General features: G+C 46.3%; 1 protein-coding gene across 2 annotated transcripts in view; it reads left to right on the plus strand.

Annotated features, from left to right (window-relative positions):
- Nucleotides 1–13215, plus strand: part of LOC137383387 (genetic suppressor element 1-like) — a 319556-nt gene that overhangs the window by 26578 nt on the left and 279763 nt on the right. Inside the window, exon 2 of one of the 2 annotated variants that reach the window (XM_068056168.1) lies at nt 8467–8544. The exons of the other annotated variant lie outside the window; for it this stretch is intronic. Coding sequence (XP_067912269.1) covers nt 8467–8544 — 78 coding nt within the window. The remainder of the gene's footprint in view (nt 1–8466; nt 8545–13215) is intronic. 2 annotated transcript variants of the gene reach the window in all.

Consider the following 13215-nt stretch of genomic DNA (forward strand, 5'->3'; position numbering starts at 1 on the left):
ACCAAATGCCAAGACCATCCCCAAAGCTACCAAACCCCAGCATTGTCTTTAATGTTACTAAACTAAATAAGCCCTCATCCCTTTTCAGTATTTCCTACTTCTAGCCTGGCAATACTTACACATCATTTTGCTATGCATTTTTATAAAGGTAAGTATTATTTTAAAAAATATATATATAGATACATAATCAGCCTTCCCACTACTAAATTTGTTATCACTGAGCCCGTTTTGCACTTGTAAAACAGGCCCAATGATATTGAATACAGACTCCATATCCCAGATATCATCAGGTATATTTTCAACTTGCCACCCAAGCAAGTTGAATTCAAAGGAACTGCGAGTCAGGCGATTTCTCTAACAGGCTGTAAATGCCACTCGCACATGAAGTTCAAAATCTACCCCTGCAGTCCAAATGTCACTCTCCAAGTATCACACTTCATTATTCATAAAATAATCTAAAAATGCTGCATGCCTGTGAGCTGCAGCCTGAAACTGACAAGTATATTCCAATCTGCAAAAATCCCTGACCAAATTACCATTACATTTTGATTGGCCCATGTGTTCACTTAACAACTATTAGATTTTGTGTCTTTCCAGGAACACGATTCCACCCAAGCAGAATTCTCCACAGTATAAACACTACTATCATTACACAACAGTAGAACTCCGATTTTAATCTGAGCAGGAATCAGCCAGGTAAGAGCCAGGATTGGTGGCAAACCGTCCTGACCTCAGCAGTATGAGGCCTGGGCGATTTTAACTCCTCGGTCTTATCCTTCATGCCCGTGGTCAGTTGTCTTCCCGAAGCAGGTGGCAAACGGCAGCTGGTCAGCAGGCAGGATGAAAACATTGGGTGGCAGGAGGCTGCTGCCAGGAAGCAAAGGAACGGTACCCGGCACTCAGCTAAGTTGTGGGGAGTGAGCTTTGGGAGGAACTGGTGATCGGGGAGGTGGGAAGTGAGAGGAGGGGGCCTGAACTTACCTTGTGGAGCCCAGACAAGCACTCCTTGCTGTGAAAGGTTGAAAAGTACACCAGGTGAAAGTTTGAATATTGTAGCGAGGTTGCTAGAGTTTCAGAAATACTGGGTATTTTCGTAATATCTTGGACAGCTTTCCAAATATTGGATGCAGTGTAAAACCAGCTGTCGATTCACTATTACCCATTTTGTGCTTTCACCTCCTTTGTGTACTACGCAACAAGGAGTTTTTGGTTCTGATCTCTATATTATACGTACATGTGGACCAAGCTACTAAGTGCTGCTTGTGGGAAAAGGATATTTAAGTAGTACAAGTGTAGAATGTTTTCAGACAGTAATGATATTGAGATCTTTATGCAAACCTGATTTCCTAAAGATCCCACTTTTGTGAATGTCTATATCAATCTTTTATATATTTTGCTGAGGAACAGGGGTTCTGCCACCAGGGCCGGAAGTGGGAAAGCGACCCCGCTTCATCAGGAGGCGGGACCTGGGGCCGCATTTTATGGGCAGCAGCCTTAAAACTGCTGGCCCAATTTGAGGGGCAGCAGCTCAGCCACACCACTGGGAGCGGTGGCCATTGCTGGAGCTGCACCTGGAGGAACAGCAAACATTGATAGATGTGAACCCGCACAATCAGGTTAAGATGGTCTGGGGGTGCCGGGAGGGGGGTGGGGGGAGGTGGTTGGTGGGATGGTCGCTGAGGGCAAGCGTTGCCAATGCCACGGGGGCAGCCATTGCTGCCAGGGGGCCCCTGTCTGGGTCAAAGAGTTCCCAAAGAGAAGGGACCACCCCTGCCCACCCCCCCCCCACCCAGAGCCCGCTGGAAGGCCTCCAAGTGAAATGCCAGTGGAGGCAGGAAGAGGCCCTCAGTTGGCCACTTAAGTGGCCCAATTGGGCTCCAGGCAGGCAGGCCGTCTGCATCCTTTTCTGCCGCTGGGAAAATGGCATGGCGGCAGGAAGACATCGGACACGCTACCTGATGCCTTCCCATGCCATTTTGCCAGCTTTCCCACCTCCAACCAGTTCCTAAAGTCCCCATAAAATTCAGCCCAAAAGTTCTGCCAGCCTCAATCATGCATTGTCAAGATTACAGTAACTGGCACCTCCCCCCACCCCCCTCCCGGCACCCCCAGACCATCTTAACCTGATTGTGCGGGTTCACATCTATCAATGTTTGCTGTTCCTCCAGGTGCAGCTCCAGCAATGGCCAGTTCCGAAGAAGGGTCACTGACCCGAAACGTTAACTCTGCTTCTCTTTCCACAGATGCTGCCAGACCTGCTGAGTGAATCCAGCATTTCTTGTTTTTGTTACAGTAACTGGGCCTGCTGCCACATAAGCAGCAGGAACCTTCTCCTTAGATTTTACTAATGTCAGCTTTCCTGCTGGGAGCAAGGAATTAAAACAGATGAGCAGGGTTCAGCTGCTGTGCTCCAATGTACAAACCATACGAAAACATACTAAAGTGATAAAAACTGCTACTCTGGGTTTGACATAATCATTATATCCACAGAATCACAGAATTGTTACAGTACAGAAGGAGGCCATTCAGCCCATCGTGTCTGCACTGGCTCTCCAAAACAGCAATTTACCTAGTGCCACTCTCCCACCTTCTCTCTATAGCCCTGCACATATTTCCTTTCCAGATAACAATGCTAATTTTAATAAAACAAATTGGATAGATTTCCTGTTCAAATCCTTTGTTTAGTTTGACAACATAGAGTTTAGGATTTTCCTTAATTCCTCATTATCAGCTGGATAATCAAAAGTACATATTTATTCTCCCTGTCTACCCTCTTTCCAGTTTCAACTGTTTTCAAAAGGCTGTACTCTTTGCCTATTTTCCTTTAATCTTTAACTTGCCGCTGATGTGAGGTCCACTGTCTGTCTTAAAGTTGTTCTGGGACTTTTCCGCTTCTGCACTCAATAATCAGTCTAAGATTTTCCTTCCATTGAAATGATCGGGCAGCAACTCACAGGCCGATGAGTGCAGAAGCAGAAAACCTCAGGGTTTCTGTCTTGTTGGACTTGATAACCATATATGAAGCATGGATTTTATCTCCCAGGTGGAAAGCTGGGGGAAGTCTCAGAACCTCCCACCCAGGAGTCTCTGTGGGAGTCCTGGCTGAATTTAAAGGCCAGTCCTGATTACCATCTCATGGCCAGCTGCCCACCCAAAACTGCTGTAAGGGTGGCACCTGTCAGCGGGTGGAGATCATGCAGCTCAGGTTGAGTGGTGGCGGGAATTTGGCAGAGTTGTGCAGCTGGAAAGATGGAGGCCTGGAGGATGGAGGCCCAGACTTTCCATATGGAGCCTAGAGGAACATTCCTGCTCCTCCTGGACTCTCAAAGAAAATTTTTTTGCCAACCATTTGGGCCGCCACTGGGTGTGTGGCAGGTCTCACTAATAAGAGCAACCATGGCAGTTGCACTGGCCAGTAAGCTGTTAAATGTTTCCGCTGGGCAGAGGGAGTTAAAATTGCCCCGTAAGACTCTTCCTGGTGTAAAATCCATAACTTGATGTCCTGGGCCCAATTGCCATATTAATATTGGGCCTGCGCACACCTTTTATGGACGACTTCAACTTAACTTTTGTTAAGATCTGAATTACAATATTTCTAGTCATTTCTTCTATAATCTATCAGTATCAGAATTAATTAGCTTAACCTTGCATTAGGTGTTTGACGTTTATGAATGTGAAAGAAAAGTGTTTTTTAAAATTCTGCCCCTTCTTGTAAAAAAAGACAACTCTTGCTAATAGTTGGCCTGCCACTGGGATCAAATGCCGGTCCCAAGCCTGTGCGGGTGAACAGTAGGAACACGGAGGAGATTTTACTGGTGGCAGCCAATTAAGGACGGCTGCCAGGACCGCCATCATATTAAAGACGACGGCCTGCTTCTCTGAGCTGCCGGCCCATAGACTGCTGAGGCTGCAAGGGGAAGGAGTGGGTTCAAGAAGTATACGAGAGTATGCTTCTGGCTGGCAGCATGTCAGAATCCATGAGGAAAGGCATCATCACCCTCATCTACAAGCGGAGGGGGGAAAGGGCGGAAATCAGAAATTGGTGGCCCATCTCACTGCTTAATGTTGACTACAAGATTCTGTCCAAAGTCATCACCAGTCGGGTCAAGTCTGCTCTGGATTTGGTGATTCACCCTGACCAGACCTGTACTGTACCCAGCAGGAAGATCTCTGATAGGTCTCGCACTACTCAGGGATGCGATCACTTATGTACGGGATGGGAGGGTGGACACCTGCCTCATCAGCTTGGACCAGGAGAAGGCTTTTGACAGGATATCGCACACCTACATGATGGACGTGCTTTCCAAAATGGGGTTTGGGGAGGGAATCTGCAACTGGATCAAACTGCTCTACACAAACATCAGTAGCATAGTCTCAATTAATGGGTGGGAATCAGAAAGTTTCCTGATCCAATCTGGGGTCAGACAGGGCTGTCCTCTCTCCCCTGTCTTGTTTCTTTGCTGTATCGAACCTTTTGCTGAGTCCATTAGGAAGGATGGGGGCATAAGAGGGGTGATAATCCCAGTCTGCAGAAACACTCAGGTAAAAACCTCCCTATACATGGACGAAGTTGCCGTCCTCCGTTCGGATCCGCTGTCCGTTCGCAGACTGATGAACATCTGCGACCAGTTTGAAGTGGCCTCGGGAGCCAAAGCTAACCACGGCAAGAGTGAGGCCATGTTCTTTGAGAACTGGGCCGACAGATTCTTTCTCCCCTTCACCGTCAGGTCAGGCTACCTGAAGGTGCTAGGGATATGGTTCGGAAGGGCTGGGGCATGCGCCAAAACCTGGAAGGAGTGAGTAGCAAGGGTACACTATAAACTGAGCATGTGGGTGCAGCAATCTTTCTCCATTGCAGGTAAGAACCTGGTCATCAGGTGCAAGGTGCTCACGTTGTTGCTGTATGTGGCGCAGGTCTGGCCCATACCCCATTCCTGCGCCGTGGCAGTCACCCGAGCCATTTTCCGCTTTATCTGGAGATCCAAAATGGATCGGTCCGGAGGGACACCATGTTCAAACTTCTGGATAAGGGCGGGAAAAATGTACCCAACGTCACCCTCATCCTGATGACCACCTTCGTGTGCGTCTGCATCAAGTTGTGTGTACAGCCCCAGTACCTGAACACCAAGTGTCACTATGTGCTGAGGCTCTATCTGTCCCCGGTGTTGCGAAGGATGGGTCTGGTCACATTGCCACAGAACGCTCCAGCCAGTTGGACCGTGCCGTACCACCTATCCTTCGTGGGAAGTTTTCTGCGGGAAACACCTTTGGCCACCAATCCATCAGGCAGTGGTCTGCACGGAATGTCCTCAAAGCCCTATGGGAAAAGGAGATGGTGGATCCGGTCCGATGGTTCCCCGAGCAGACTGCCAAAGTCATTTGACAGAATGTCTCATCACCAGAACTTTCAAACAAGCACCAAGACGTAGCTTGGCTGGTGGTGAGAAGGGCCCTCCCCGTCAAATCCTTCCTGCACGCCCGGAGTCTCACCCCCTCCACAAGCTGCCGTCGAGGTGGCTGCGGTGGGGAAGAGACAGTTGCCCACCTCCTTCTGGAATGTGTCTTTGCAAAGCAGGTGTGGAAAGTGATGCAGTGCTTTTTGTCGAGGTTTATCCCAAGCAGCTCTGTAACACAGGAGTCTGTGCTCTACGGACTGTTCCCAGGGATGCACACCGAGATAAACATCAACTGCTGCTGGAGGACCATCAATTCGGTGAAAGACGCTCTTTGGTCTGCCTGAAACTTGCAGGTCTTCCAGCGCAAAGTGTTGTCCACGACCAAGTGTTGCAGACTGGCACATTCCAAGGTCCAGGACTACGTGCTGAGGGATGCACTGAAGCTTGGGACAGCCGCTGCAAAGGCTCAATGGGGAAAGACCACTGTGTAAGGTCCCCCCAACAATGTGAACTGAGGGGCTGGATACATGGGAAACCCCTCGAACTGTATACACTAAATAGGGGTTTGCTGTAAAATGTACATGGCATGTAAAATGGAATGGAAGGGTTGTGAGGCAACTCACTCCTGAATTGAAGAAAACTGATTTCCTTTGCACTTTTTGGAACGTCAACTTTGCCTTTTTGAACTCTTTTGTAATGTATTTTTTACAGATTTTTATGCATAAAGTATATTTTTTAAAAAAATTGAGGCACCCTCAAAGGGCCAGCAGAAAAAGCCGTTATGTGCTGTGGCCAGGCAGGCAGGCCCCAGTGAAAGGAGGGGTGAACCCTTCAGCAGCAAGATCAGGGCTGTGGGGGTGACATTACAGCATGGTGGGCCCCTCCTTGGGCCATAGAGCCTTGAGAAAGGAAGGTCCCCCACCAGGAAGCCGCTGGTAGGCCGCCTTGTTGTAGCTGGAAGACTCACCAGGCGGCGGGGGCCGTGTGACGCCGGTAAAATGTCAGTGGGATAGTAAAATGTCTCTCAATAGTCCAATTACCATTCCCGCCCTTGGTAATATCCAATGGCGGCGGGAAATGTCAGGCTTCCCTCCCGATGCCTTCTGCCGCTATTTTACGTCTCCTCCCACTATCCAGCCTGTCTCTAGAGAGCTGATAAAATTCAGTCCCATGTTTTTTTTAAATTGTAAACTTTCTTTCTGGTATGGGAACAGGATCCCCTTTCCTGGTAGACCACTTCAATTATATCAATTGCTGTCATATTTTTGGATTTTTATGCAAATACTTTCTCAGTTTCAGTGTAACAGCCACTTCCATAAGCTGCCCGCATGTCCTCTATGATCTGGAATACATCATTCTCTGACCAATATCTATCTGAGCGATATCAAGGCCCAGAGATCATAAAGGAAAATGCTGTGCTAAATTTAGTGCTGGTGGCAGGGGTCCCACAGCCGGGCCTGAAAGAGGGGGGTGACTCCACTCAGCGGTCAGCAGAACCCAGGGCCTCATCTTGTCAGCGGCAGCCATTGCCACCAAGGGGCCCCTCCGTGGGCCAAGGCGTGCCTGACAGCGCCCCCCCCCCCCGGCTCCCCACCGTTGCTGGCAAAATGCTAGCAGAGGCAGGAAGAAGCCCTGAATTGGTCACTTAAGTGGCTCAATTGGGCTCTGGACTGAAGGGCCATCCACCACCTTGCCCACTGCTGGCAGGATGGCAAGGCAGCGAGAAGGCAATGGGCATGTCACCACCCCCCACCCGTGCTATTTCATGGGCGCTCCCACTTCCCCGCCCACCCTCACAAGGCTGGTAAAATCCAGCCCACTTACTTTGTACACATGAATGTATCACATGATGCCACATGCAGACTTGGCCTTGGGGCTGAATTTTTAGGCACAGGTGGGGGCTAGCACAGAGGAGGCTGGGCGTGGAACTTTGCACTGCTGGCCGTCCTGCCGGTTCTCCAGATTCGTCCCGCTCCGGGCCATTTTCCCAGAGGCAGGATGGGGGGTGCGGGGGGTGGGTTGTGGGGAGGTGAAACGGCAGGGTTATCTACCCACAAGCAGCGGGTTGCCAAATTGACCTTGTTAAGGCCTTTTGTCTGAGGCTCTTGGGAATTTTCCAGTTGGCCTCCAGGTCCCCGGAGGCATAAGGGAACAGTGTAGCTGCCTGGAGGCGGCCTCCCAGCGGCAGACCAGGGGGTCTGCACTCCAGGCAGGCTTAGAGGTCTTCCCTGCCTGTATGTCTTCAGCTGCAGCCGCAAGCTGCCTTGTGGTTCCCCTCTACAATGGTGGCCTGACTGCTAAGGAATTATTTATTTGAAATGTAAACAATTGGAGAGAGGGCACCTCCATCTTGCGGCGCCCATTCCCTCATTTACCTTGAAAGGGCAGCTTCTGCTTCGTCAATGCTGGAAGGCCTCCTGATGGCCCTCCAGCTTCGAGTACCCACCCACCATCTTTAATTGGACAGAGAGCCAGCCCTGTCGCCACTAATTGGCCAATTCCGGGAAAATCACAGCCAGACTGTTTCCCACGTAATGTGGCCTTCTGACTCCCATTCGAGCCCGACGGTGGAGTCCTGAAGTCTACGAGGAAAATCTAGGTGAATGAGCAGTAAATAGTATAAAAACTATCACTCAGATCCTCTCTAAACATTGCTGGTAAAATGTAAACCTACCTCTTGTGCTGTGGAACACATCACAGCCTCAGAATTCATCCAGCTGTTCTGCTAATCAATACACAACTTAAAATACAAAGTTCTGCTCTGACTGGAAAGCTGAAGATCATATGCAGATAAAATGATGGGGTCCAACATAATTCTGGATTTGGGCACCCCTGTTAATCAAGCTGTCCTTCAAAGGGGGCCACAGCCTAGAAATGACCCTGCCCCCTTTCCCAACTCGGACACAGCTGTCAATCAAACTCACTACCCCTGGCTGGACCTGATTCTTTGTTCTGTATCCAAGTGACTTAAAACTACCTTGGTAGATGTATAGATGTATGACCCAAACACCTTTGAGGTTACAGAGAAACAAAAGGCAACAGCTGACTGCATCTCTTATACTTACATTAGATCGACAGCCATCCATAGAAGATTGCATGCTTGGCAGAGGAAGATGGGTGAAAAGGAAGTTCGTGCCCTTAGTAGAAGGTAAATAGCAATGCAAAAAATACCAACTAACGTATTAACTCGAATATCACTATTGTCAACAAATACTTTGAAGTTGTCTTCTCCCTGCTCACTAGAGAAAAAAAATGAAAAATTTAATGCTATCTGATATCTACTTGTGAATAATTTGATGTTGCTTTTCAACACTGTTGTTGGTGAAGACCTGTTAGGTGAATGAGGCAATACTCCTAAATAAAGACTGGAAGAGATGCTTACTAGTGGGGACAGCAGCACCAGAGCAGCAACATAAATGGCCACCATTTTTCCTGGCTGTGGCCAGCCTAAGTGCCAGCAGTGACTGCCAACAGGAAAAGGTCACAGTCCAAAACTGAACGAGGCAATTCATAATTTTTAAACAACCGCTGCATATAAACTACAAAATACAGGTGGAATTGTTTACCTATTGCCAGGGTGATCGAGAATTCATCACACCGTGTAAATGTTGTAAATTTCACAGATAGAATTTACGTAGAAACCATTATGCATAAAATGAATATAATACTGATGAGTTAACATGTCTGTCAACCCTTCTGAGAGTAGTAATGCAAGGACAGTAGAGGAGAATGAGGAGGATGAGCAAGGAAGGAACAATTGGGAGTAACAATTAAAGGGAAGTTAAGGTGCAGTGTATAGCACTGAGAGAAGGAGTGGTGGGAAAAGAGAGACAGTTTACCAACAGGAAGCGAAAATTACTGATGACTAACTAAAAAAACGTTATCACACCTCCAGCCACAGAACCCTCAACAGAGAGCTGGGAACTGGTTGCTTGCTCACCCTCTTTATTAAGGCAATGAAGCTGGGAACTGAGCAACTAAAGGAAAAGCAAAATTTTGAAAATCCTGCAAAAAGGTGCTAGAATTAAAAAGCAGAAAAAAACCCTAAAGATGATAATTTTCAAGGTGATTCCTGGCAGTTTTAAATAGCATTTTTTAAGCGATCACTGAGGTACATCAGTACTGATACCCTTAAGGAAAAGAGTACATCTCTAACCATGTTTTAATGTAGAGAAGTGACAGTGCATTATCTGTGCTGAACGTCTCGGGTTACCTGAGGCTTTGAAGCACCTGCTGGTTACAATCTGTCATGAGCAAACACTCCTCCCTTCAAGCATCTGTTGTTCTATTTACACAGTTTATGCTTTTGGGAATGTGCGAAAACCTGGTTAGCTAAAGGGTTATTCTACACGAGAGTCAGTCAATAATTCAGACAAACCTGCTGCTCCCTACATTGCAGATTTCTAACATTTGGAACTAAAATATTTCACCATGCAGCTTTGTAATGTTCATCTGCTTGATAGAATGTGTAAAACCCTTCCTTATCGGATATTGTCATGCTCATGCAATACAAACTTATGAACTATAAAAAGGAATTATGAAATAAACCTGAAATGGACACTTTTCCTGTAAAACAAAATGGAGTTGAGAGGTCAGGTGGCATTTTCTTTCCTGCCAATACACATGAAACTGCAAGACCCTGAGCTAATTTGCATGTCTGAACAAGTCTTGGAAAAGTCATTAAAATACAAATGACCTTTCTGGACATATCTTTGAGAAGTCATTAAGATGTAAACAGCCCTTTCTAAAGTAATGGCTGCATCTTTCCAACCAATTGGGTTAACAATACTGTGGTAGACTTTTTGACTCCAAGCTTGAACTCCAGAGAATGGATGTGAAAAGCTCTACTTTATCAAGATGGTGTGTGATTGCGTGACATCTGAACTCCATTCTGACAATGGCCTAACTATCAGAAACTATTTATGAATTCAATGGAAGAGAAACTCTGGTCACATGAAAGAAACTAGGGGCTGAATTTTACGAGTGTACCACAGTTCGCGGCGGCGCACTCTGATGGCGGCCTGTATCCTGCAAGGATGTGCCGTCCCTGAACCCCCGCAATATTTAGCGTGGGGGCTCATTTAAATGGAGGGGTGGAGCAGCCGCTCCCGATGTCGTAGAGGGGGCGGCCACTGCATCCCCAACAATGGAGTCTGGCGCCACTGCGCAGGCGCTGGCACCATTTTTAAAGCCCTTCAGTGACATTCACATCTTTAAAGGTCCCGCTTTGATAAAAATTTCAATAGAAATTTAAATTCACTTTGAATCCCCTCTCCCACCCCACCCCCACTGAGTACTCAATACATAAATCGACCCATCCCCAAAAAAGCATATTTTGAAATTCCAAACTTTCTCCCACCAAACTTCAGCATCTTTGACCCTCAACGCCTTCCCACAATCCCCACAACCAACAGGAATAGTTTTACCCGCTCCCCCCCACCCCCCCCCCCCCCCCCCACCCCACCGCCCTGATAATTTTAGACCTCCCCCCTCCCATCAGTGACTCACCTCGGAACTGGAGTTCCGAAGGCATGCAAGTTGCGGCTGGTGCCTATAATATCACCATGGGATGGCCGTCTGGTCCAGTTAAGTTCATTACCATTTATTTTAATGTATTTTAATATTTAAATGAAGGCCCCGCCGCCAAGCGGCAATGGGAGCAACGCCGAGGCCTCACTACTGCCGGTGCTATGCGGCAGGGCCTTCTCAGCATTGTGGGTCGTTGTGGGTCTCTCCCACAAGTATTTTACGGGTCCCCTGCCATGACCCATGGCGTCGAGGGGCTGGTAAAATTCAGCCCGAGGTTTCTGATAAGAAGTTTTAATAAACGTATATTCTGGGCAGACAAAAGACAGAGAGAGAAACATCGTGCCATCAAAGAGAAAGGACCCTGCCTAAGAACACCAGCTTATAAGCTACATATAGGCTGAGACTGCAGTTGGCATGAACTCCCCACCTAAGAAATCATACCAGGGTTTCGCCACGGAACGTTTACTGGTATATAACAAGAGAAATCTCCAACAGTACATCTGTCCTCCTATACCTCTGAAGTTTTTTCTTCAGTGAAGAAGGCCTGCACCATTTCAAGTCTTCACCCTGGGGAAAAGCAAGTGCAACAAAGAACTCTTAAAAATTCACAAGACCTAAATGCATGTTACTTAATAATCTCTATCTTTTCTTCAGTGTGTGTGTATCTGTAGGAGTGTGAGAGTGGATATAGTTGCATTTATTTTGTGTGTTAAATAATAAACATTTATCTTTCTTTCAAAACTTACAAGAAAACCTGTCATTTGTCTGTTCTTGACAATTAAAGCACTCAGGTTAAAAAAAACTTTTTTAAAACACGCTGTCTTAGGTCAGTCAAGAGATGGAAGAGGGGGGAGCCATTCCTATTATCTGTCATCTGTTTGTAACAACATTCTAAAGAGAAAGGAATGTTCAAGAGTAGGTAATTTTAACATTTAAGATCATTTCACAAAGAGTTTTAAAAAAGAAAGCTGTTATGAAAGTTTCCACGTAAAAGAAGATTCAAATTACATTCATAGATGTAAGATTATGAGTCTTATTATAATCAATCCCATCATTCTAGCAGGAACATCAACAATATTTTATGTATTATCATCTTACTTTAATAGATTAAATAGGATTTAGTAATTGCTGAAGGCTTTTAATATAAAAAGTGTAAGGCAAGCATTACTTAATATAATAAAATTGTGATTAACTCAAAAGGTCTCTTCACAATGGCATTGTTCCTCTATTTGGGAGGCCATTCCTTTCCTTCACATTTTTCTCTCTTGTAAGCCATCTGTCACAAAGTGTAATTTTTTAATTAAGGGAACCATGGTCTTCTTGGCAACTAGTCTTTGCCTCTCTATGGCTAGTGGGTCAGAGGCATTTCTCCACCAAGGTCACCACAAGAAAATGTCTTGAATATATCTGCCCAAACCACAAATAATAGTCAAGCCGCTAAAAATCACATGGTGATTGTCTCATATTCATCTTTAAAAACTCAATTAAGGAAACATTTTTGAGTCTACTGTTACAGACAGGTAGAAAGGGGTGTGGATGATTCCCACTATTCACCTCCCAACTGACCGCAATCATGTTTTGTTAAAAATGATGAGTTAGTCTCTGAGTGCTTTTTAGGGTCAAATAAACAGACAAATGTCAGTTTTTCTCATAGGTTAAAAAAATGACTATATTTTTACACAATTCCTAAAATGGTCTCAATCTCACCCATGCACACATTCACACACACACACACACACGAACAGATAAATAGAGAGAAAAAGGGTAACTAGTTTAAAGTTCAAAGTGAGGTAGGTGTTCGTGGTTTACAGTAAACCTGTTGAATTTTCTCAGGTGGACAGTCTCTTTTAAAGGTGCAGGCCTGGGTGTTTGTAGTCTTGAACTTGTTGAGGCGTTGTAGATCTTCTGGTGGTTAAAAAGTCAGACTGGAGTTGGTGGTAACTTTAAATTCTCTGCTGCAGCATGTTGAAGTGTAGAATTAGCAGCAGGGCTTCTTCTTTGCTTGGCTGTATCTGTTCTGCAGTCCCAGGCTGGGCTACTTTCTGAAGGTGTTGGCTTGATCTCCCCTCTCTCTCCAGAAGGTTGCCTTTTTAAGGTAAAAATTCATCACATTAGAGTTTCTGTTAGGAGACACATGGCTCACTCCCCTGATGTGACCAGACATTGGGCCAGGATGTGGAGACCATGGCTATCAATTGGCGTCTGAATGGGGACCCTTCAGTTAACACTATGCTATTTCACAACTATTTAATTTTAGTTTGTGCTGTCCGTCCGTCTGTCTCCAAATCCT

This window comes from Heterodontus francisci, chromosome 2 (assembly GCF_036365525.1).
Source record: "Heterodontus francisci isolate sHetFra1 chromosome 2, sHetFra1.hap1, whole genome shotgun sequence".
NCBI classification, from domain to species: Eukaryota; Metazoa; Chordata; class Chondrichthyes; order Heterodontiformes; family Heterodontidae; genus Heterodontus; species Heterodontus francisci.